This window comes from Lissotriton vulgaris, unplaced genomic scaffold (genome assembly GCF_964263255.1).
Source record: "Lissotriton vulgaris unplaced genomic scaffold, aLisVul1.2 SCAFFOLD_1516, whole genome shotgun sequence".
Taxonomy (NCBI): Eukaryota; Metazoa; Chordata; class Amphibia; order Caudata; family Salamandridae; genus Lissotriton; species Lissotriton vulgaris.
In genome coordinates, this window is record NW_028245251.1 from 178,535 (window position 1) to 205,235 (window position 26,701).

The window sequence follows — 26,701 nt, forward strand, 5'->3', positions numbered from 1 at the left end:
ACTGTTAAAAAGAGGAAATCCATTGTATCATTTGGCATCTCTCCAATTGTGAAAGAGGCCATAGGGTAAAGGCAAGATTTACAGTGAAAGGATACTAGACAGAAGGAGGCAGTCACTAATACCTATCCCCCCCTTTCTAGGCAACAAATGATGAAAAGGCACAAGATTTTTCTACTGGAGGTAGGACATAAATAGTATACTATGGGTTTACAGTGCACTACTATAACATTTCTCTGTCAGGAGGAAGGATCTAACATACAGTCTTCATGTTATTATAAAAACATAGGACCAAGAAACCTCTGACCCACCAAGGGCAATGGAAGGTCCAGGACCTCAGCCGCCCTCCACACCGCCACTGCGAATGAGGCACCCTCCTCCATAGCCATAGTAGGGAGAGAGACCAGTGTCTGGAGAGGTGTCCTAACTACTGGCGTCTGCCAGTTCCTTCTCCCAGTTGTCCTCTGGCTCATCTAGGGGATAATGGTAACCATAAGGGTCCCGAGATCCCTTCCAATCGTCACCCTATCCTGGTCTGTCAAAGGAAAAAGGCATGGTGCCGGTCAGCGCCAGAGTCCATGTTGGAGTCGGTATGACGATGGGGCTGGCAGTAGTGGGAGCGATGACACCAGAAAAGGGATCAAGGAAGGTCGGTCTCGCAGACTTTGCTGCTCTGGACCCAGCACTCGAAGAAAGGGGCTTGACTGGCACAGACAGCAGACCCGGTGGCGTAAATCCAGTAGGGGCCCCTCCTGCTCCATGGAGCCTGAAGGCGCTCCAGAGGGGTCGGGCTGCCCAGATATAAGGAGCATGTCCTCAGAGAACTCAGTGAGTTGGGCGGGGATCGTTCATCTCCTGGAAACTATAGAAGGCTTGGAGCGGACCCTGGCACAGGCTCCACATCAGACAGTCTTACAGTGACGATGTGCCCGTGCCCCATCCGATGACATGGGCCGGAGAAGAGAAGTCAAAGACCACTCGGATTTCTTGCATTTCTGGGACTTACTTGATGGGCTGGATCTTAACGATGATCGTCGGGAGCAACTGGGGGGCCAGAAGCTTCAGGTATAGTTCCCAAAGCACTTTGAGGATCATGGTGCAGCAGTCCTCGCAGGTCTTGGAGTTGTGGTCCTGCTCCACGCACCACAAACAGACCATGCAAACCGCTTGTTTCTTGGGGGGAAAACCTCACACACCAGTAGAAAAATCTCAAAACATTTCAACCAAAGATTGAAAAAAACTCAGTCAAAAAAATCACTGGGGGTAGCTGTCTTTGGATCTGCACTGACTGGCACAGAAAGAAAAGAACTGACCTCAGCTGGCTGGGGTGGCCGGTGTCGACGTGGAGCCAAACACCACCTACCAGCACGCATGTGTACTGCTAGAAAATGTCTGAGTCCAGTCTGACACATGAGGAATATTCGAAGGTAAGGAATCTGCGGCTGGAAGCCTTTATCATATATGGCTCATACTGCTGTGTGTGGATGGCAGGCTGCTGTGTTACTCCCAAGGCATTTTTTGAAGCACAGTGCCAGCAAATCTTTAGTTTTGTGCAAATCATATCAGTTCAATACATTTTAAAACAAGGCTACCTATTCTGCCATCTAAGACTGATACACAAGTTCACACTTCTGAAATAATAGCACCAAAATGCAATTTTTTTAGTGAACCAGTTATCATTTATAAAAACCTTGTGCCATAATATTTGTGAGAATAAGAATTCACACAAAGGACAACATTAAGTCTTCATTATATTGTCCATAGGAAAAAGAGAACATACCTGCCCAAGATGATCTGCACTCCCTAGAGAGAAAAGAGAAAGTGGACAAATAAAAAGGAAATTAGTACTCCGAATGATGTGGTATAAATATTTAAGAGACACTGAGCTGCTATTGATATCTCCAGACGTATGGCTTGGTAAATTGACCTATATTAAGCCACTAGGCAGCCAAATATTCAACACGGACAATGGGTTGAGAGCAGAACAGTCACAATTCACTTTGGTATGTTATGCTGGATTATTAATAAATTAAGAAGCACCTTGTGCACCAAAGGAGGCCGTCTGGATGCTAAATCTGAAAGAGAACTTATAAGGAAGCAAAAAGCAATATCTTTAGCTGTTTTGTGAAAGCTAAACAACAGATTAAGAGCAGAGAGGCCATTACCTGATGGAGAGTCCCTTGGCTCACTCTTATTTCCTGCACTTTTGTGAAATACCCCTGCTGTTTGAATACCAGTGATGGACAAATCACCTCAGTGAAACCCAATGAACCAAACACTGTCAAAATAGTTCGGAAAAACCATCCATACATCCAAAATCCCTGCCTGATAAATCAGACATATAAATAGGTTTACCAATACAAACCACCATAAAAAAATTAGGGTAAAGCAATTTTCACTCACCAAGCACAACTTGTCAATTGAAAACCCACCATAAACAGCTGCTACACAGGAGGTGATTATAGACCAGCAATGGTCAGTAAACCAGGGCTTAAGTGCTTGTGCTCTCTCCCTTAAACATGGTCAAATTGTTATGTTATGTTATTTGATCTTAGAAGGCGCACAACTACCCAAGGGTTTCCCGGCGCCACCTGTCAGAGCAGAAAGAAGAGAGGAAAAGAAGTGGAATCTACATATTAAATAGCCAGGTTTTTAAGCACCTGCAATCATTCTCATAACTGGTTTCAGTCCGAAGTGGCGTCGGAGGGGAGTTCCACAGAGAGGGGCCAATACAAGAGTAGGACCGACCACCCATACGTGACAGCCTGATCCTAGGCACCATAAATTTCACCTGGGTGGCCGAACGTAAGGAGCGTGAGGGAAGGTAAAGGTGCACTAGGGGATTCAGATATTGAGGCGCTTTACCGCTTTTAATTTTGAACATGTAGCTCAGGGCTTTGAACTTGATACGGTTCTCAACCCTGAACCAATGAAGATCACAGAGGGTGCCTGAAATGGAAGCTGATTTAGGGACCTTACAGAGCAATCTGGCCGCCCCATTTTGTACCAACTGTAACTTCCGTACCACATCCTTATTGGCTCCGATATACAGAATGTTGCCATACTCCAGCTTTAAAGTAACAAGAGCATGGACCACGGTACGTTGAGTAGACGAAGGCATCATCCAGAGGATTTTCCCGAGCCATTTAAGGATCGGAAAACAGATGGATGACACTCAATGCTTGTTGCCTCATTGAAAGTTTGTCGTCAATTATGACACCTAAGTTCCGAACCTGCTGACTGGGTTGGGGCAAGGTACCCATTTCAGATGGCCAATGTTGGTGGCCCCATAGATCTTTATTCTTGCCCAATATCATCACCTCTGTCTTTTCACAATTGAGTTTAAGCAGGTTGGCTTGCATCCATCCTGCAATATCCCTCAATCCGGATTGAAGAAAGGATGATTTTGAAACCCTGTCAGCAGATAAGGAAAAGACAAACTGGGTGTCATCGGCATAAGAAAAAGGAGACAGCCCGACTCTTCAGCAATCAGCGCCAGAGGCCTGACATGGATATTAAATAATAGAGGGCTAAGGATCGAGCCTTGGGGAATGCCATAAGATGAAGAGTAAGTTTTGGAACTGGGTGTGGGAGAAAAGACTTGGAATGTGCAATCCACCAGGAAATCTTTAAGCCTATTAAAAGCCTTGCCCGTCACACCCAAGGATTGCAAAGCTTGCAGGCGCAGAGTATGAGAAACCGTGTCAAACGCTGCACTTAAGTCAAAGAGTATAAGAGCCACGGTATCCCCGTCATGGTTACGTAACATTTCTGTAACTCCAAGCAAGGTAGTCTCCGTTGAAAATCCTGGTCGGAAACCAGACTGCAAGCCATGCAGGAATTTTTGGGGTTTCAACAAATGATGACAGTTGAATGTTGACATGTTTTTCCAGATTTTTAGAAAATGCCAGGCACAGAGAAATGGGCCGGAAGTTCGACAGTTTTGCTGGGTCAGCGATTACCTTTTTTTAAAAGTGGAAGGACCATTGTATGCTCCCAAGCAGATGGTACCTTAGCTTCCATTAAGGAGGTATTAAACAACTCCATAATTAGAAGCAGAGATGTCTTTCCAAGTTTCTGGAGCACAGAAATGGGACAGGGTCCCTGGGAGAGTCGGATTTAATACTAACCAGAATTCACGTAAAGGAATTAATGTCTAACGGTACCCAGTTTCTAGATTGTTATTGGGTGTCAAAGATGTTTCAACCTGTGGATATGTACTTATGGTTGATTGATCAAGATTCTTCATATATTGTTGTCTATTAGCTGGTTGGACTTCATTCAGTGTGGCGTATATATTTTCCAGTTTATTGAGAAAGAACCTAGCAAGAGCGTCACATTGAGATTCAGTAAGATTGGGAGATTTGGGTAGTTACGTTGTGCCCAATAGTTCTTTAACAAGCTTGAACAATGTTTTAGCATTGTTCTGTGCCTTTGAAATTGTAGATGTCACGTGCTCCGCACGCGCAGCTTTACAAAGTGCATGGTAATTTATTTTTGCCCGCTTATAGGCTGATTTAGTATCTGAGGTATAGTTCTTTCTCCATCGTCTCTCAGACGCTTTGCATTTGCTTTTCTCTGCTTTTAAACTCTCAGTAAACCAAGGGGCCGGTGATTGTTAATCTTTTTAGCTGAAAGAGCAAGGCAAACATCAATGGAATTGAGTAACCAATTATGTATTACATCCACGTCTCCTATCATGCTCGATGTGTAGCAAGACACTTTGTGATGGCCCATCTTCACAAATCTCATACTTACAATTAAAAACCATACCTTTAACTAATTCCTCTGATACTATTATTAGGGCCGGCCTATTAAACTGTAGATCCCTCCCTAGGCATGCTGATGACATCTGGCTGCTATTGGTGGACTCCGAGTGGTTTTCTTACAGAAACTTGGCTGACTGAAGAAAATATGGCCTCCATTTCGCTGGCTGTCCCGCCGGGCTTCAAAATTAGCTTCTCCAATAGAGAAAAGGACAGAAGGGGTGGCGGGGTAGCTATTATCTTTAAGGACAAATATACATTGGTGTCCTCAACACCTACCACTATTACCGGCATAGAGGGGCTATATTTTTGCCTCCAAATCAACCCCCAACTGTCTTTAGCCGGTCTGATCTACAGACCCCCTGATTGTTCCTCAACAAATACTTGTGAACTTATAGACTTTATAGTCCAAAGTTCTCTAGCTCACTCATACTTTATTGTAGTTGGCGATTTTAATGTCCACGTAGATAGGCCGGGCTGCCCCCTGGCCACTCAACTTGTTACAACGCTGAAAGCTGCTAATTTAACTCAAATTATTTCGGGACCGACGCATAAGGCAGGTCACATGTTGGATTTAATTTTTTCCAACATACTGGACACGACAGCGAAACCCCCATTGCTCTGGACGGATCCCTTTTTAATTCCCTTCTCTTTTTCTCTCCCTCCTCACCACCAGACAAATGGGAGACGTTAATATATACGTAGAAAATGGGATAATATATCAGCAGACACCCTTTGCCCTGCTCTTGGATTTGCCCCCCCCCCCCAGCTCTGACCACAGACGTGAACACTGATGCGGTGGCGCTGAACCGCTGGATAGGAAACACGATGGATACCATTGCTCCTGTAAAAGTCGCCACATCACGCAGAGAATCCCCCTCCGCACCATGGTTCTCCACTGAGCTGATGGCTGAAAAAAGCAACTGTAAAAGGCTAGAGCGACTATGGCGGGTAAAATATTGTGACTCAGCAAAAATTTGCTACAAAGAATCCCTCCGTGGTCTTCATCAATCCATAAAAAAAGGCTAAAAAATACTATTCATTGTGTCTTCCATTCAGCAAGCGGAGCAATCAAGCAAAGAAGTTTAAGATTGTTCAATCTTTTTTTTAAACCGAGGGCTATTGAGACTGAAGTCACTCCGTCGGAGAGACTATGCGAGGACATCTCAGACTTTTTTGATAAAAAAAATTATGAAAGTCTATGATGCCTTCACTAGTCCAGAGTCCACAGTAATGACGGACATGGCTGATAATGTGTGCCCTTCCCTTCGTTAGCTCAATTCCATCCTATTTCTCTTTCCGAGGCCCTGAAGGAAATACAAAAATGCAAATCAGGGGCCCCTTATGACCCCTGCCCGCCTAAGCTTTGGAAAATGATGTCGGACTCTATTGTTCTACCACTCTTACACATTTGGAATACGTCCATTGCAACAGGTATATTCCCTGAGTGCTGGAAACACGCCACACTCCTTCCTTTGAAAAAGAAGCCCAACGGCGTCCAGGACGATTTAAGTAATCTCCGGCCAATCTCCCTACTAGCAGCTCCAGGAAAAATGCTCGAAAAATGGGTACATCGACAATTGAACAGATTTATTGAGGAAAAAGATTCTGCATGAAACTCAGTCAGGTTTTAGATCAGGCTTCAGCACTGAGACCGCCCTCATCGAGGTGGCTGAGTCGATTAGGTGGTCTTTAGATTCAGGAGAATCAGCTATGCTGGTGCTCCTGGATCTATCAGCCGCATTTGACACGGTGGATCACGGCAGATTGCCGCTACGGCTGAAGGACACAGGTTTGGAAGACAAGGCACGGAGTTGGCCCCATTCCCATCTTACTGATCGTTCCCAGAAAGTAGCCTTGGGCACCTTCTCCTCAAAACCAAAACGCCTCTGGTGTGCCGTCCCTCAGGGGTCGGCACTCAGCCCTTTACTTTTTAATATTTATTTAGCCCCACTTTTTACCCCGATTGCAAAATGGGGGGTTAAGGCGATTTCGTATGCAGATGATACGCAATTAGTCTTCCCTTTTTCTGATGTGTCGGAGGCAGCTTTTAGTAAAATGAGGGGCTGTCTTCGAGATGTCGCCAGTTGAATGAATGCCAACAAATTAAAACTGAATGCCGGCAAAACGGAGGTTATCTTCTTTGGCAAACAGACTCGTCCCCCCTCGGACCTGTGGAGGCCTCCTGAAATGGGTCCACCTCCTCTACCTAGCACCAATACGAAGAATTTGGGAGTAAGATGGGACGAGAGTCTCTCCTTTTCTTCACATATACAGCAGGTCACAACTGGGTGTCTTTACAAACTCAGGAACCTCCGTAAGTTTCGCTCGCTTTTGCCAGAAGACTGTCGCAAAACGGTAGTCCTTGCAACAGTTATATCCAGATTGGACCATGCGAACGGCCTTTATCTTGGCCTACCTAAATATTCGGTGCAACGCCTGCAGATCGTGCAGAATGCGGCTGCGAGACTGATAAAACACATCCATTTCAAACAGCATGTCTCTCCGCATCTTCGCGAACTGCACTGGCTCCCTGTGGCTAGCAGAATAAAATTCAAAGCTCTTACTCTGGCGTTTAGAGCACTAAAGGGGACATGTCCCAACTACTTAAAACTCAGACTCCCCCGATATCATAAGGAGAGGTGCCTGCGCTCCAACTCCCTGCTTCAGCTACTCGTCCCTCGCGCCAGAAAAGCTCGACTTGGTGGCAGGTCCTTTTCTGCCGGCACGGCGATACTCTGGAACGCCTGCCACCATCCAATCTGCCACAACAGAATCTAGCTTTAAGAAGCAACTAAAGACCTGGCTCTTTATCCAGAAAACCTAAGCACTCTCCCCCCTCTCGCTCTGCCTAAAAAATGCTCTTTTAGCGCCGGGACACCTCCTCGCGAGGTAGCTGTTCGCGCTTTACAAATATCAGTATTATTTATTATTTATTATTATTATTATTATTATTATCGAAATTGGGCCGGGGATGGAGGCATGCTCAGATAAGATCTTATTAAAGGTTTCAATATTTAATTTACCCCAATTTCTTGAGTTAGGCTTATAGCCAGACACATTGGGGACTGGGCTCGAATATACTCGAAAGCCCACCAGAGAACTGGGAAAACTGGGAGGCAGCTAATGTTGGACAGATTAAAGAAAATGGGGTCCAGTAGATGGCCAGGAGCATGAGTGGGACCCGAATTACACAGCGGAATATTCATAGCTGCTAGATCTAAGATGAACGTAGCGCTAGTGGCACATGCCGGGTCATCGAAGTGTAAATTAAGATCACCCAAAATGGTAACATTAGCAGCATCAAGGAGATAAGGAGCAACTAGATGAGGGAAGGAGTCAGCTTATACCCTAGCGGGCCCCGGAGGGCAGTAAAGTAAGATGCCAGAAAAGGTGACCTGTGGGGTAATGGTAAGTTTAAATAATGCAGACTCACAACCCGTGAAACATAAATCTTCAAATTTGCAAGTGTAGCAATCTTTGTAAATAATTGCAATACCTCCTCGCATTTTAAATGTCCTGTCTCTCATGACTCCTGGCTTATACCCAATTGGGACATTGAATGTACTTGTAAGTCCTTAGTAAGCAGGTACTCCATGTACCCAGGGCCTATAAATTAAATGCTACTAGTAAGCCTGTAGCACTTATTGTGCCTCCCACTTAAATAGCACTTTAAAACACATCTTCAGACTGCCATTGTAGCCTCTGTGTGCAGTTTTAAAGTGCCATTTCAACCTAGAAAAGTAATCCTTTTACCAGGCCTAAACCTCCCTTTATTACCAGTTTAAGCAGAAGGTGTCTCTGTAGGAGAGCTGCCTTCAGAACTCCAAAGTCTAAAACTTTGTACACTGTGGGGCTGACTATGATCTCGTTAGGAAAGCATTCCCACTGAATTGTTTGGGAATGCTTTCCGTACGAATCGCACTCCGGGAGTCATACTGACCGAGTACGATGCGTCCGTGTGTGTACGGACTCTGTTCGGTCAGAATGTCATTGAATTCAATGGGAGCCTGTGTACCCAACATGAACACAGGCCGCCAATGAAAAAAGGGGTGGGTGGAGAAAATTGTGCACCCCATGGTGCCAGTCACACTGTGCATGCATGGAAAGGGGGGACCCATGCGTACCACCCTACAACCGAATCAGAGGGACCCGGGTGATGGGGGGCCTGCTACGTCCCCCTTGAAGTCAGATTCCCACTGCAGTTTCATCTCGGCAAAACAGAGTTGGTACAGCGGTCAGAATCGGTCATCGTACTCGCTCGTTCGGAAGCAGTCCCCATTGAGCTGCACGAGTCGGCTCCAAAGAACTCTGATTGACTGATTCAGGTTCAAAACTGATTCAGTGCAGACAGCTTCCTCGCATCGTATTTGGTTGTTCGGAAAGGGGGACGATTTGTTCGGAAACATTGGTTCCTAATAGGATTTGCTTTTTCCCAATCCCGTTTGGAGCCCTGCCTAATGAGATCGTAATCAGCCCCGGTGTGTTCTCCACAGTGGCGAAAAGTTGGAAAAGGGTTACTTCTTTTGCTGGGAGATGCCCTGTGCCACCTCCGAGTGCAGTTGCCATCTGTGATGCGCTTGGCAACATGAGCGGAGTTTGTCCACCCTGGCGTTTGAAGATCTGACAGAATTGGGTGATCAGGGAGATGCCCCCAGCGTTCAGCTTTCTCCAGAGATGTAGAGCCTCCTGGCATAGGACCGGTCATGTTCTTTAGGCTAGTCCTGTCATTTATACCCCCTTTTACATACATGGTCTCATCCACACTACAATAACGGTTCTGAAGGGTAACTTTACCTAGTAGTTAGCTCTGTCCCTTCGTGAACAGGCTCTTGATATATTATAAAAAAATAACGCTGTACCGGACGTACATAAACATGTCCCTAGGCACTGCATACTTGATATTGTTACCGCTTTTTTCGTTCTCGGCCAACAGGCTCGCTATGCACGAGGACATTGTTTTGATAAACATTTATGATTGTTTGGAAAACATTTATGATTGTTTTCAAAAATTATGTTTTCTAGAATAAACCCTAGAGTGACCACTCTAGTATAGAAGACCCTCTTTCCCCTCTGCAAATTAGAGGAGAATTCCTTCCAAGCCGAACTGGGGGCCTGCATGATGAATCTTCGACACACAGTGGTCTGACATCCCTTGCGCAGTGTCATCCTTGGAGCAGAGACGGAGTCCTTTGTTCTCTACCATCAAGAGAAGGGGTTCGAGCTTCCCCAGGGGATCCTTGGCTACCTATATACATGCTACATCTACATATCTAGGCTAGGTACATTTAGACATAATACGTAGGATTCGCATTTTAGGAATATGCAAATCGCTATCGCTTTTAAGAACTGTCCATGTTCCTCTTTTTAGCACTATTGTAGAAATGTATCTATTGTTTACTATATTGGTACTTGCAATTTCTTTCGTATGCTTCGGTCTCCTGATTGTCTCAACAAATATGTTCTACACTTGACTGATGCTCGACCAATAAATACTTATTGGAAATGTTCAAATTGTCATTCTATGTGTTTTCTGAGAATAAGCGAGCACGAGTGACTGAGCGAAAAAGTACTGTACTGTTTTCCACGATCTCGGAGAAATCAGGGTGCTCATGTTCAGTGGTTGCCAGAAACTACCTACACCACAGTAGAATACAGGGAGGTGGTAGTGGCACTGTAGAACTAGCTGGTCTAACCGCCGACGTATCCGTTGGGGGTGTCCAGAGTCTGTTTGTACACCAAGCCCTCAGTTTAGGTCATCCAAAACGCGCAGGTCCTGGGGAATTCCTAGGAACTACATGACAGGCCCACAACCCCACACTGCCCTATTTGGTGAAGTACAACATGGCAGTTATGTGGTCTGTGAGAACCACCACCCCTTAATAGTCTGAAGGAATGCCTTCAGTGGCACGGGTATAGCTCGCAACGCCAAAGTTTTGACGTGGAGGTATGTATCTGCCGATGACCAGAGTCCTCTGATCTCCACCTCTCCCAGAATGCCTCCCGAACCCAGCAACAATATATCAGTAATAACCGTTAGCTCTGGATAAGTTAGGGTGAGGGGTCTGCCGCCAGACCAACTGTGGTAGAGCAGCCACCACTGCAGATCTTTTGCAGTGACCTGGATCGAAATCGGAGAGGTTCCTTTGATGCGGAGCCTCCTGAGACTTCAGGTCCCAATGCAGAGCCTGCATATACCACCTGCCATGGTGCACGAGCAGGATGCATGAGACCAAGAGACAGAGAAGCCTCAGAACCTCTCACTGAGAACTAGGTCAAGGGTTGATTCATTTGGATCATAGCCCGAAGGTCCTGGACTCGTTGAGGCAGAGAGAAAGTTCGATAGAGCACCATTTTTAGAATGCCTCTGATGTAAGTGAGCTGTTGCTAGGGAATCAGGTGTGACTTCGGCATTTAGATAGAAAAACCCAACAATGTCAACATGCTGGCCGGTGTGTGGTAGTGGCAGGGGGCCTGCCTTCAGTAGCCCATTGCCGAGGTATCCAAAAACTGGTATTACCAACCTCCGCAGGTGGGCTGTTCCTTTAGAGGAACACTACTCTTCTAGTTCTAAAGATGTGTAACTCCATCTTCAGCAGCTCCACATCCTGCTGCTGGCACTTTCCATTCAAAGGAACTCCACTCTTCTATGTCTCGATGTTTAATTCTCACCTTCAGTAGCTCCACATACAGCTACAGACACTTACCCCTCCTAGGAACTCTACTCTTCTACTTCCTGGGATGTTAAATTCTCACCTTCAGTAGCTCCACATCCTTCAGCTGACACTTCCCCTCTAGCTCCGTGATCAGGTCTCGGTGGGTGGATTGCTGCTTCTCCAGTTCGCTCAGTTTTTCTTGAATTTTAGTCATCTTCTCCTCGCGTTCCTCTTCCAGTTTGCTCTGGAGTTGTTGCTTCTCCTTCTCCAGAAACTGCTTCAGAAGCTCAAATGTATTCATGATCTTCTCAGTCTGGTTCTTGAAGCTTTCCTTAATGAACAACAACCAAACAAAGCACAACATATCTGTATTATTATTATAATACAGGGACATTTATCACATTCTCAGCACGTTTCACTGATACTGGTTCCCGTGTTACCCATTCACCTATCATTACAAGCAGAACCGTTTCCCTGGAGCCAACACCAAGTCCAGTCAGTCTGATCTACCACATATCACAGGTGTTGCGACTTTACAAAGACTGAGCATTATCTCTTACTGTCTCTTGCCATACAGAAAGGTTAAAAGAAGATTAACACTCAGCCGAGGTGGATGTTGGTGAAGTCTTTACTAGACGCCTTGTGACACACTTACGTCATTTTACATATGAGTTGCCTCCATGTCCCTCCCCCTCATTGTCACTCGAGACAACCAAAGCGTAACGTTCTGAAATATCCAATTTAAAGGGGTAATGGAACTTTATTCGTTATCTCACCCAAAGTATCAAAGTGAAATAAGAAACATGCAATAGTACTGAGAAGGATATCTGAACAGCTAACACTTAATGTAGGATTGGTAGAAATGACTTGGGGCCTAATTTATATAACGGTGGCAGTCCGTTTCTCCGTCAGGGAGACAGGAGTAAATTATTCAGTCGCACTGACTGGGGTACCGCATGCAGAATTAGAAATGTCTGCCAAGCGGACGACCATTCAGACCCGGCTCCAGGAATTTTTATTTGGGTGGGCCAATGGTGAATTTGGGTGGGCCACTCAGTTAGTCGCGGCCGGCATGACTCGCGGGGGGAGCGAGAGGGGGCAGGAGGGGGATTGGGGAGGGGGTGTTCGCGGGGGGGTTCAATTTAATAATATATATTTTTTAATGTAGTTTAGCGGGTCCCAGGTCTTCTCGGCTCCTGCCCAGGATGCAAGCAGCCAGGCTCCCTCCCCAATGGTGCATAATTCCAGTGGCCCTGGTTATATCAATACACCCCAGCAGGCTGCAGTTAATGACTGTGCTGTCTGAATAAATAAACTATGGCGTAAACATTTTCAGTTTTGCTGTTTTTGATTTAAAGGGCTTTAGTTTTTTTCCAAGGAAGGAGTAAATGATCAAATATTTGGTCTCTCAGAAAAACCATACAGTTTCTGTGGTGGCCCTCCTTTGACTGAGGTAACTTAAAAGTTGCACTGCGGTGCCACTAGGGCCCAGGAAACTCGCTGCCAAGGGCATCTGCTGACAAAGTCTATACATTAAATGCCACATCTCAAAGAGACCGGTATGGTGGGGGTTGGTTTCTGGTTAAATTCTGAGTTCGAGATGGGAGGTTGGTAGAGCAGTGAGGAAGCCTTGCGTGGCCAGAATGAGTTTGAGTCTGGCCAGCCATCCACTGTGAGGAGGGAGGGAGCAAACCCCTGTTTATTGCCCCCATCACTTCCTGTTCCAAAGGGAGTGAAAACTCTGGCCCGCAGTAGCAGCCTCTCCCGTGGTGAGGCCTCACTGTCATACCCTAAGGCAGTGGTCTTCAAACGTCCCCAAAGGAAAATGTTTTGAAGTCAGGGACCTCTGCAAAACTTTATTCCAAGGATCGGGAAACAGGAGAGGCAGGGCTGAGCGCAAAGGCAGAGCATTTGAGATCATATCATGGATACTTTTTTTGTAGCTCATAATCCACAGTAAATGTGAAACATATGATAGGGAAAATCATCAAACAAAAACAGAAATTGACAAAAAAACTGTTCTCTCCATAATTTGGTTCTTGCGAGCCCTTCGCATTCCTGGACCCCAATGGAATTGCACTTTCTGCACTAATGATAGCTGGGGCCCTAGGTAGCCCTCTGCCTCTTTCACAACTTACCGACCATGGCTATCACTCCAATCTTGAAACAGGTTATCCATCCCTTTTTTGGTTTTACGTAGGGAGGACCCGGCCCAATGGCATTGGGAAACTTTAAATAAGCACCATTTACATTACACAAACACAAGTTCATATAAATTTATTATATATATATTTTTTATTTTAGGCACTGGACTATTAAGTGATTTGAGTTGAGCTGATAGGAGGACCTGAACTAGATTCCAAAGTAGGAAGCTCTTGCTATTAGGATACAACTCCTCCCTTTTAGAAATAATGAGCTCCAACGTGCTGCCCCCACCTTTTCACAGTAATTGTGCTCTCATCTCTCTGTGTAACACCCTTCTCAAAGCTTGGCTGGTCACCTTTCTTTTGCTTTTTGCTATATTTGGGTATTAATCCAGCATTATTGAGGTGAAATCAATGTCCAGATAGTTTTTACCAATTGTAAAAATGACAAAGTAACAACGTAGATGCATGACAAAATGTTCTGTATAACCCCACATCATTTTCCTTTTCTTGCCACATAATTTAGTCAACCCTGCCACATGATTTGGTCCTCCCCTGCCGCATAATTCCAGTGAGCTGGCTTTAATAGGTCTCTCATGACACTGGCCCCTATGCAACTGGTTAAGCAACACATAAAAGCAGCCGAGGAGCTAATATTTGCTTTATGTGATGCCAGAGTGCTTTTTACCACAGGCATGGACAGTGTAGCTCTCTATAAATACACTAGTTACAATTTCCCACTGTGAAAACCAGGATTTAAATTGGCGACTCTCTGGTCAGACACAGAAATCTGCAGTGATTGCTTTAGATAACGGAGGTTTATAACGTAAGAGTATATTTTCCCAAAATTTGTATCATTTCCTTTGTTTTTTCATTTACTGTGTGTGCTTTTTTTAAAATATGCAATTATATGAAGATGAAAAAAATACATAGTTATTAGCATGTTTTGTTTACATTTGAGCCCCATCTCCCTACTTACTGACAGTGCCCCAGGAAACACTCAGGATTTCAGGTGCAAACTTTGTATGCGGTTTAACTTCTGCATATAAAAGAAAACAGCCTGTGAACTCACCAGATAAACATCGACCCTTCCAGGCTATCTTCATTTACAATTCCTTCCTTGCAGACAGTTGTGCCGCCCTGGGAATGCAGCCACGGAACCCCAGGGAGGTGCGCAACACCGTTTGAAGACCTGTGCCCTAAGGCCAGGGCCGAGCTCCCCCCACATGCTGTGCCTGCTGGCTTTGGCCCATTGTCATTCTATATGTGACAATGGGCCGCGATAATCTGTGCTGGGCTGCGCAGAGGCTGCAGCAGCCTCTTGACTTTGGATCAGGAGAGCCAGCCTGAACACTTGGTGGGGGGGGGGGGGGGGGGGGGGGGGGTATACGGCTCACATCAAGCCCCGGGCCAAGGCTCATGTTTGGGTGGGCCAGGCCCACCCGGCCCACACTCTAGAACCGGGCCTGCGACCATTTCGAAAACATTGTCAAGAAACGCCTCACAGCAGTTCCAGTCAGTGCTGTTTTCAGCTTGGTGCGGGGCTCCGTCAGCATCACGGAGCCCTGCATCAAACGGTTTTCGGTTTCAATTTCAAAAAGAAAATCTGAAGCAGGACTTTACAGGATAATATTTGCGGTCAGAACAAACTCTGGGAAAAAGAAATAAATACACGCAAGAAAAGTTTGAGACCAAAAGTATGGAGACTGTGGGAGACCGAACTGGCAGCTGGGGCTGAGATACAGGAACCGGTCTTCAAGTCTGGGAGAAACTGGCAGCCAATCACACAACAGAAGGACTGCATCCAGGGCAGTGTGAGCAGCCAGGTAATAAGTTGCATCTGATGGTTGTATCGATGTAACATCATACGAGGACATGCCTTGATATTTCCACTTTCCCTCATAGGATGTTATAAAATGGTGTGATCTTTGAAGGCACTCTTATGTGTATACTTCTTTGCAAAGGTGAGAGGTTAGCATTAGATGTGAGAGGCTGTGGCCCAACGTCTAAGGCGGTCGACCTCGGAGCTGGGGAAGTGGGTTTGAGTCTTGGCAGAGACGCTCAACATCCTGCAATTCTGGTTACACCACTTAATCTCCCAGAACCCAAAAAAAAACAAGTATATGAAATGCAATAGGTCTCACATTTATAAGAGCTATTGGCATTGTAAATGACAATGCCCTTTATTTATGTGTTGTTTATAAAACAGATAAATAAAAGGCATTGTAATTTACAGTGCCAATAGCTCAAACTCTTGCTAATGCATTGCACATGCTTTGGGCGTCCGTGCTATAAACATTGTAAACAAGCAATGGCATAGCCAATAGGTCTAAACTTTGGGGCCTTATAAGTGTTTAACCATGCAACAGTTAATGTTGTTGCACCAAGGATATTGTGCTGCATAACTAAATACTTAAAAGGTTCCAAAAGCGAGACCTATTGGCTAGGCCAATGCTAGTCTGTTTTCCATACAAATTAGCCTGACTTTAATTCAAGCAAAAGACACACAGAAGATGGACGGAATGCAGAGCAAATCAAACATGTACCCCAAGTCAATAGATCTGGGTTAAATCCATCGTTCGTTTGCTCACCATACCACCCCAGTTGAGACCCAGCCATATGCAAATCAGTCTTGACCCTGTGCCTCATGGGAACAGTCCAGCCCGAACTGCCAAGCCAGGTCCTCCCGGGATCTGGGGTGAATCCATTGTTCTTTTGCTCACCATGCCACCCCATGACAGCTGTATCGGTTGCACCACCCTAATGAAAGAAACAACTGGAGTGCATAGGAATTCTTACACTCTTGCGTACTGCTCCTACCGATCCAATGATAGCTATACCCCCGATATTTATTCTCATTTCATAACCTTTTATTGGATTATCATAATGAAGAATAAGAAAGAACATACGTGAAAAAACAAAAAGGTAAGAAAAGTACAGTGTGTATAAAAAGTATGGAAAGCTGTCATCATTGTGTAGCAACAAAGTTTAAATGCATAACTTAGGCACTAAACGGATTTTTTGCGTACTGTCTACCAACCTAATCCGACACTAAACACCTGCTAAGGTCATCTTTCAATGATTCTCTTCGTGCACTGACAAACGATGGACAGTTTCATGGATCCACTGGTGCCACATTAACTGCAAATTATTCATTGAACAGCCACAGTTTACAGTGGACAATGGCACACGCCAATGAAAAATATGGACAGAGAGTGGGCGGAGCTTCAAGTTCCTACCTGAATACAGCATGCCTCACAGAGCAGCGCATGAGCTGCCCAGGCTCGACCTGAAAAGTGGACAAAAGAGTTGAAGAAAATCCTGGCACAAGACTGTAGGATTCCAAAGCCTCCAGGCCAGGTCATGGCGTCTAGTCTGATGATTACCCTAAAAAAAAGTCTGCAGAAATTTTGCTTTCAAGAATATATGTGGTCAATCCAACTAATTTACAGGGAGAGCCCAGCCAAAGACGAGTTAAGGGTCGGCTGACTAAGATCTAGTGCACAACTCGAACCTTGAAAATATTTAGCATGCAAATCATGCAACTAACATATTAGAATAGGATATGGGATCTACCGTCATACACTGTGGATACATTTCAGTCAAGAAAAACCATAACATTTATTACAAAAAACAAAAAAAGAATATGATATGGGTTCTTTAAAAAAGTGTATATCTTTAACACACTGAAGCATTTTACTATAGTACATCAGATTATCTCTGCATTGCAGAGTATTTATTAAAAGTAAGTTTTTAAACATCAAATATTCCTGCCCCTTCCCGGATGACAATGGTATTAGTGAACTAAGAGGCAAAGGAGTACCTTTTATAAAAGATTGATTGACTTATTATCCTATCATGTTGCACTATCTATAAAACGACAAACACACGAGAAGTGTTTGCACAACGCGCCTGAACACAAGTATAGAAGGTGCTCTCATATGTGAATGAACAAACAAAACAGGCTGTGAGAAAAAACGACTTGCATAGAATGACGCAGTTTGGTCAAGCAGGGAGGCTGGGCTGGATACCAGCTTTTTCAGTTTCAAGCTTTGCAACTGAGCTACTAGAAGAGTATCTCTTTCCGACAACAAACGTTAATACTTTTGTGCTTACTTCTTGGAGGAGGAGTTAGGTGCGTGGGTGACAGGCAGAATACATGTTTTTTTGTCACTTTTACATTGCGCAAACTTTGCACAGGTCAAGCGCTTCACAACAGATATACATTAATTTACACTTTTTTCCTGGCAGAGATAGATGTGCCAAGATGCCAAGTATGCTGAGCTGAGGCAGTGATTCAAACCTGGGTTTCCCATTTTGCATGGTTGGTGGGTGTAGCCACTAAGCCACTTCAAAATATCAGTCCTGCCAAGCATCACGCATCGGGTGTGACGCTCACGCATTTCAGTGCGGTGTTCCGCATCACCGCGCTGAAATGCATGGTCACTCATTGTGCCACTCAGCGCCCGCCACCAGCGTCGCCTGTGCACCAGCTCCACAGCTCCGAGAGACATGCTGCCAGCAGCTGCTTCCTGGGCTGAGTTTAAGAAATAGTTAAAGATCCATCTTCTCTCAACTCGGAGTGGCTGAGAGCGCTACAAAGTAACAAATCTGCCCAACATGTCGTGCCTAGCTTGCGCCGCGTGGGTTTCCTATGACCCACACACACACACACACACACACTCTCACTGCTGCCAATTACTGACAGGGGCGCGAGTCCTGCCCTTCTTCAGCAGTCGATGATGCTACCAGCTGTCAGTCACTGTGGCACACCAGGGCGCCTGGGTTTATTAAATCTAGATGTGACCCCCAGTGCCCTCACGTCTGAGGAAGAGGAAGTGAGGCAGAACGGCGGGGGATTCAATCTAAGTCAGTCGAATCCTCCTCGCCGGGTTCCATGGCTGCCAAGGTTTCAGATTGCCATGTGTGACATTTTTAAAATGTCAGTGAAATTATGAGTGACATTCCAACGACTATGAGTGACACTTTTCCACGAGCAAAAAGCATGCAATGAAGATGAGGGAAACTTCTAAATATCAGAAATTACAGCCATTTGAGCAACAAGAAACTCCAAGAACTTCTTGAAACTGTTGCGGAGCACCAGAAATGGAAGGACACTAACCCCAGTTGTAACCGACCTCTCCCTCCTTCATCTTAGTCTCCCCCCGGACACTGCAGGCTGCTAACTCACTAGTCCCCCGCTTGGCTGCAGTAATTTGTGCTGCCCGTGATCACCGATGCCTCTTGCACAACGGGCGGCCATGGTGAGAGTCACTCAGTGTCCTGTGTCGTCGGTGTCTGAGTGAAAGTAAATCACTCTGTGTTAGAGCTGCCACCATTGGCGTGGGTCTCCCTTCCTTTTTTTGCTGTTCCTCATGTATTTTGCAAGTGTATAGATGCTTTGGGTACTGCGCCACTGCTATTCAGTGGTGCAGTGCAAGTGCTCCCTATTGTAAATTGATGTATTTATCAGTGGTTCCATATTTGGCTATTTGGTTTACTTCTCAGACCCTAGTCTAGTGCACTGCGTGTGCCAGGGTGTGTAATCAAAATGCTGCTGGTGGGCTTGCAGCATTGGTTGTGCCACCCACAGAAGCAGCCTTGTAAAGTGTGTCTAAGGTCTGCCATTGCAGAGCCTGTGTGCAGTCTGGTAATGTCATGCTGACTGGGCAAGTGCACCCACTTGCCAGTCCCTAAACCTTACCTTTTCTTCATATTAGTCACCCCTATGGTATGCCCAAGAGAAGGGGTAGGACAAGCCCTGATGAGTGGGGCATGTCCCAATAGTGAATTACAGCCATTATTGCGTTTTTCACTATTGCAAGGCTACCTGTTCTCCATAGGCCAGAATGGGCTGATAGAACGGTTACATTTTATAATCGTAACAGGCTCAGAGAACATGGTAGAAATTCGAGATCAGTATGCCTGAACTCAGAATAATAAAATACATCTTTTAGTAAAGTTTATTTTAATATTCTGTGTTTGCAAATACCACTTTTAGAAAGTAGGCATTTGCTGGTCTAACCATTCAAACCTGCCTTTGCTAGGTTGTGTATTCCTTTGCCTGTGTTTGGGAGTGACAGGGCTGGGGAATTCCAGGAGACAGGCTGAGTCACCCAGTGGTGAATAGAGAGATCTGCATATTGATGGGAGGGGGGGGGGGGAGTGCACCTGAACTCTGAATAGGGCTGTGCCTGCCTTCCACAATGCTGGCTCCACCCCCTGGGGAGCGGCTGATGTATCTGCCCTGCACACTGAAAGAAGAGAAGGAGTCCTGTCAACAAAGTGCTCCAGGACTGGACTTGCCTTCCACAATGCTGGCTCCACCTCCTGTGGGGCGTCTGATGTTTCTGCCATGCACTGTGAAAGGAAAGGAGAAGTCTGGTAAATAGAGTGCTCAGGAACTGGGCTGGACTAGGCAAAGCCCCCCTGGCCTCAGAGAACAAAGGATTTGGGGTATACATATTGGGACCCTGCTCCCAAGAGATTAGATCACTTTTGGACTACAAGAAGAACCCTTTACTGAGGAGAGGAACCTGAAGAAACTGAGGAGAGACTATTCCCAAGCTGAAGTGCTGCTTAGGAGATTGGCCTGCAGTGGTTGCCTTACTGCCAAAGGAAGGAGAAAGGAACTTTGTGTGAATTTACTTTCAACTTGTGAAGGATCTCCAAGGGCTTCGAAAAGAGCTTGCCTCCTGCTGAAGTCTCAAGGACAACAGAATTCAACCCCCAGCTCCCCTGAGTTCTTGTGGAAGTGCCTGCTGCTGTTTTGGGCCTTCTGAGGAACTGCGTGTCGCAAGGAGATGGAAGCGCGACTCAAAGAGAGAAGCGTTCCGCAATGAAAAGGAAGCGTGTTGCCGTCGCTGCTGCTGCTGCACTACTGAACAAGGGTGTCGCCACTGGAGTTGTCGCACTGTACCTCATCGAGGGAAGAGTCTTGCAACAAGGAAGAAGTGTGTCGCTGTTCTTGCCGTCACACTTCTGAACAAGGGTGTCGCTGCTGGAACTGTCGCATTGCACCACATCAGAGAAAGCGCCTCGCATCCCCGAGAAGCGCGCCGCCGGAGCTGCTGCCATTGCATTTCTGAACAAGGATGTCGCTGCTGTAGCTGTCGCATCGTGCGGAAGCTTCACGCTTCGTGGAGAAGATTGTCGCAGTTGGAGGTGTTGCCCTCGCACTTCTGAACAAGGGTGTCGCCGCTGCAGTCCACGCATTGAACCGAGAACTTCTCGCATCCCCACAAAGCGTGCCACATCTGGAAGATCTTCACGTCTTTATTTTTTTGTATCTGAACTTTGCCGCATTTCCCATCCCTGCGACATTGCTTGTCGTGGAAGCGCAACGCAACTTAAGGTACATTGACGCAGAGTGTCGCATCTAAGAACTGAACTGAACTAAGCTTAAATCTACCATCCTAAAGTAATCATAGTGTGTATTTTTGTTGTTTATGGTCTTGTGGTAACTCTATATAAAGTCTACTTATTTTTTATATAAAACCTGTGTGGTGTCCATTTGTAGTGTTGTCACTGGGTTACTGTATGTGGTCACAACTGCTTAACTTACAACGCCTCTGAGATAAGCCTTGACTGCTCGCGCCCTGCAACCTTGAGGGTGAGCAGGGGTTATTTTTGGAGTGTAATCCCCTTTATGCTGACTAGAGGAAAGGGTCCCTGCTTGTCACAAGTACCTACCTGTGCCAACTAGAGACCCCCAAATCTAACATTGGTAGTCAGCGAATAGGATACCGGATTTGCAATTGTGACTCATGTACAGTGACTGTGAGGAAATATAATTTTTGATCGAGTAGTGTTCCCCAGCGAGTACCCCACCGTCTCCATGTACTAGCTTGCAGTGCATGTGATTTCCCTCCTGTGCCAGCTACGAAGACGCAAATGCATTTGCGTCCATCTTTAACTTGTCCTCTTTCAGATCCGCCATGAACGGATTGAATATTCGATTCCTATATATGTCGTGCCACCGTCTTTTTGTGGTACGCTTTACACGTTTTTCAGCTCTGGCGAAGTAGGCCCAGAATATGCCATTGAGTTTTTTCGAGTTCTCTCCTGCTTTCTGACTCCGAGGGCCTCAGTCCAGGCTACCTCTGTACCAGTGGCCCCCACCTTACTCCTTGCGCGGCTCCGGCGCATAGCCTAACCTCTGCCTGCCAAGACTGTATTCAGCCTTCGAATTATCTGCTCCACTCCTCGAAAACACATTCCTGTCTCGTAGCTCAAGTAAACATCCTCCCAGCTGCAGGAGCAGAGGGCCCGGTTCTTCTGTCTCCGTGCAAGTAATTCATAGACTCCGTTGCCATGGTAGGCCCATGCCCCCTCACCCCGCATACCAACACGTAGACGCATACATGCAGACAGTATAGAGTAGTCTCCGCCCGAGAGACCTTTTCCCTTCCAGATACTACTGTTCCTTAAACATACGATACCAGATACAATTTGGGATTAGGTTGATCTGACATCCCAGACTTAGGTCTACACTTATGTCTACACTTGTAGTGCTAAATGTCAAGTCCTTTCACCCTCCAGTTACACGTCAGATTCACGTCAATCTGCTGCGCGCGCATCTCTGCCATATATTTCTGCTGACATTGCAGGATTCTCCTATGGATCCACCTACTTGTGACCTCATGACAAGTGACGTTTCTAGTGTACGCCTTCATGCACGCCCATTGTACCGCCTTTTTGATGACGTTTCCATGTTTTATCTCTTCTTTTCCAGCTGTTACGCCTACTATATGCTCATACATTGTAATGCATTGACTATATATATGTACCTCTGTAAACAATATGTTGTCTGTCTGCCCCTTCCTGAACCTGTGTGGTGATGGAATGGTTATGCCACCTTGGCTCGAGCCAATAACCCAATTCCTTTTACAGGAATAAAACCCTTTTGAGTTTACCTCAATATCCCGGATTTTGCCTCTTATTTTTCTGAGTTATTCTTATTGATTATTGATAGCAAATTAAGTATAGGTAATCGATTTTACCACAGTTCTGGCGCCCGAATAGGGACCCCTCCCCCACCCCACGCGCCGGTGGTGCGTTGCAGGCCTAGCCCCCTGCCACAGCCGGACGGACAATTACGCGTACCCGCAGGATTTCCTGTATCTCCCTCAGGCCAACGGAGGTGACTGAGGCTGCGATCGACACCCAGACGAGGCGGTGAGGAGTGCGGAGGATCCCGACCTGAGCCTAGCTGAGAGAGCAAGATCCGTGGTATACCGAGGCCCACCAGAGTCCGAGGTTCCGAAGTATCTGCGTCGAGTCCGAATCCAGTCCGCGTCGAGTCCAGTCCAGAGTTTCCGAGGCCTTCTGTTTCCGTGCTTCCTGGTGAGTACCGTTGCTAGGGACGCATCCTGACGTGCGCATTAGTTTGTGCCGGTCAAGACAGGTTCGGGTACACGAGCCTGGTCTGCACTGTTTAGCAGTGTATCTATACTGTTTAGCAGTATATCTAGATTGCATCTGTAAGGTGTATCCGTGCCGTTTAGCGGTACATCCTGTTTCACGTGATTGGTAGGTTTTCAACGTAAATGTAACTGTAAATGTATTAATGTCGTGGTATGAGTGACTGTTCGATTTTCATTGTTGTGCATAGACGTGTTTTATGTGTAGTGTGTTCATATCTAAGTAAGAACCAAGTAGCCAGATTTCAGAATGCCGTTGTTCTCCAAACTAAGACAAATAAAAACCCGCAAAGGGGTTCTAGAAGAAGCTGTTCCCGTTCCACCTAGGGACACTCCAGGGTACTTTATGTACCATAAGCACGGCCTAGATGCTGTTTTGTTTCTTGACTTATGGGTGGATTATACTAAAGAACTGTCAGAGAATCAGAGATGGCCCGCTGCAGGGACATGGGATGCAGATTGCATCATGAGAGTAGAAGAAGCATTATGGAAAAAGAAAGCCAGACAGTCACAGAAAGATGCCATCGAGTTATGGCGTAAAGAGTCGCATAGGCGCACAGAAAAAGCTCACAGACTAGAAGAAAAGAGTAAGGAGGAGTCTGACAAGGCCCGAGAAGACGCATTAGTTGAGGAAGGTATCAGAGTAAAATTAGAACAAGTAGACAGACAGCGTAATACGCTTATGAATGGCATGTTCCCCATCCTGTCAAAAGGCCTGCCAAAGGCCTCTCCAGAAGTACCGAAGGACCTACCACCCCCATAAAACGCACCAGAGGACAGCAAAGGACGTTTTCCTTTCTTCCTACTTAGATGAAGTCGCTCCCACCTATGTTAATACCCCATTGCCTGCGCCCTTGCCTGCGCCAGGGCCTGCGCCTAACGGTCAGAACCCTTATGCTCTTCCTCCCCGACAAGCTACTCCTCCCCGGAATCTTCCTCCTGATCTACCTCCTCCTACTTCCCTTGATACAGATCTGACTAACCCTTTCGGAGCCGGTGCCTCAGGAGGCGCGTCCGGAGGGGCAGGTTACCAGACTCCGCCACCAAACCATCGCCTGAGTCTTAGAGAAATAGCGCAACAGCGTACACCTAGAACAGATATTACGTTTTATGGAGATCGCCTTACAGATTGTAGATATGATCCTGTACCTGGTAAAAAGAATGACGTGGACATGTTACTTGCATCAGTACGTTTACGACGAGTCACGAACTTCCTGATGTCACTGCCTGAAATGACAGATCACTTAGATCGAATATATAAGTTTGTGCAGACAGGAGTAGGGCCTGAAAGCATTAAGGAGGCCATGGCCCATCAGAAAGTGGATACTAAAGCCAAGTTATTACGGTTTCTTATAAACTGTTTAATTCGAGAAGCAGATAGGCCGGGTACGAACCCGGAAGATTTGAAAGCACTCCACAAATGGGGCCGACATATAGCCGATGGACAGCATGACAAAGAAGCCTGTATAGATAACATGTACCGAAGAATCAGAACTTCAATAACTAAGATGCACGAGAAAAGACAGCCCGTACCGGAAGTAGATTCCGACAAACATGAATCCACAGAGGAGGAGGCAGAGGAAGAATCAGAGACACCAGCACAAGCACAGTTGCCAGTCAGAGAAATGGTAGCGTATGTAGGTAAAGGAAGGCCATTTAATAATTCGATGCGCCCAGTGCGCCCAGAATGTAAAAGAATATATCAGGAAGCCATGTGTAATCCTAAAACACCCGAACACTTATTCCAAGCCACCGACCGAGTACTTCAAGAGCGCATGGGGTATCATGCACTTGACTCTATGGATGAACAAGAATTAGCCAGGTCAGCCGTGCAATGGGCTGACAACTCTGAGAAATATGGTGATGATGTGTTAGCGCATACGTTCCTGAACTTGACACCGAGTGAGCAGCGTTTAGCTGGTATGTACATGATACAGCATCTGCTTTTATTATATAAAAGCCAACATTCTGATCCAGGTCCCCTGCGCGATATACTAATAGAACTGGTCACGAACAGATGGAAAGGTCTAAGTACTGACCTGATTAAAGTAATTCTAGAACACCGCCACAAATATAGTACATTCCTATGTCCACAGATTAACGCAGCACCCGTTATGGAACGAAAGACCATGTATTACATGGATAGACAGAATCCGTTGCGAGAAGTGCACCCCGTACAGAACGCAGACCACACGCTTAGACGCGTGTTCGTGTATACTCCTGTAACTAAAATGGAATTATTGGAAATGAAGAAATTAGTACCCAGTCACGATAAAGACCCTGCAGGTTTTCACCGCGAAATAAAGGATATGTTATTAATGGGCGATTACACTTATCCCGACCTCATGAAAATACTGAAAGTATTACTACCTCCAGGCATATACGAGAAACTCAAGGAAAAAGAGTGGGAGGTGGGTGATGCAAAGATTGATTGGGCTGCATTACAAGATGAAGAGAATACCCGAGTGCCAGGCCTAGGGCTTGGAGATAAAGTTAAAGCGTTACCGGGTTTATTAGTACAAGTGTTGCCACGTTTATTGAGTACGAAAAAGGAAGATTGGGGTGCAATTTCAGCATGCAAACAGAAACCTGATGAAGACACTAGTGATTTTTATACACGATTTGAGAAATGTTTTGGTATTAACAGCGGTCTGAAAGCAAGTAGCGAGTCATATCCACATCTTTTTGTAACGAAATTAGTCGAGAATTCCCTACCCCAGGTCAAGAATAGAGTACTGAAAGTAGAAAGTACTTGGCAAGCTAATACCCCTTCGCAAATGTTACAAATGTTACAGTATCACCAGAATAGACTTAGAGAAGAACAAGAACATGAACAGAGACGTATGAAAGATACGAAAATGAAAATGTTAGTTGCTCAGTCGGTTCCTGCTGATGGTCAGAAGAAGGGTGCGAACCAATCTAGTAATTCGACAGCTCCCGTAAAGGGTGTATGTAATTATTGCAAACAGCCAGGTCATTATATAAACGATTGTGCAGTTCTGAAACATAATATTGCCACGGGCAAGACTAAAGAGAGACCGCGTCCTCCTAGACAAGATCAGACTTCACAACAAGTACCCCAGAACATACAGCAGATCGCACCCATGCCGGCTCCTTCACAGACAGTAGCGATACCTCAGCAACAGCCCATTGCTGCAACACAAACCACGACACAGCAAATGTATCAGTATGCACAGAACGATTACCCTGATTACCAACGATACACATGAAACAGCCTAGAGAGTGAATTCCGCTTGCCTCTTATTGAAGTTCCTGTAGATCAGAATGGTCCTTATGTACATAGTCAAGTTTTAGGGAAAGACAGAAAGTTTCTCATTGACACAGGGGCAAGCAGAACCACGATAAGCCACAATGAAGTACCAGGGGCACCCCTATCAGGCTCACAGAACGTGTCCCTCGGATTTTCAGGAAAACCGATTATCAACGAAGTATCACAACCCCTCCCTCTTGCAGTAGGTCCTCTGACACGGACTACAGACTTATTGCTCACGAAATCATGTCCAGAAAATCTATTAGGCATAAAAACACTGAAAGCTCTAGGAGCCATTATTTGTTGTTCTCCCGAGGGAGTACGATTATTTTTGCGAGATTTCAAAGGCCATTATGTATTGAGAGATATGGATCCCCGACTACAGAACGTCCCTGCCCACCTGTGGGCGCAGGGCCCCACTGATGTAGGTTGCATGCACATTACC

The 26,701-nt window shown here is 45.8% G+C and overlaps 1 protein-coding gene across 1 annotated transcript in view; it reads right to left on the bottom strand.

Moving 5' to 3' along the window:
- Positions 1 to 26,701, bottom strand: part of LOC147666494 (E3 ubiquitin-protein ligase TRIM39-like) — a 239,047-nt gene that overhangs the window by 172,678 nt on the left and 39,668 nt on the right. The window contains exons 3-4 of the mRNA XM_086949038.1: positions 11,520 to 11,750; positions 1,778 to 1,800 (exon numbers count right to left, since the gene is read on the bottom strand). Of these exons, the coding sequence (XP_086805164.1) occupies positions 1,778 to 1,800; positions 11,520 to 11,750 (254 nt within the window). The remainder of the gene's footprint in view (positions 1 to 1,777; positions 1,801 to 11,519; positions 11,751 to 26,701) is intronic.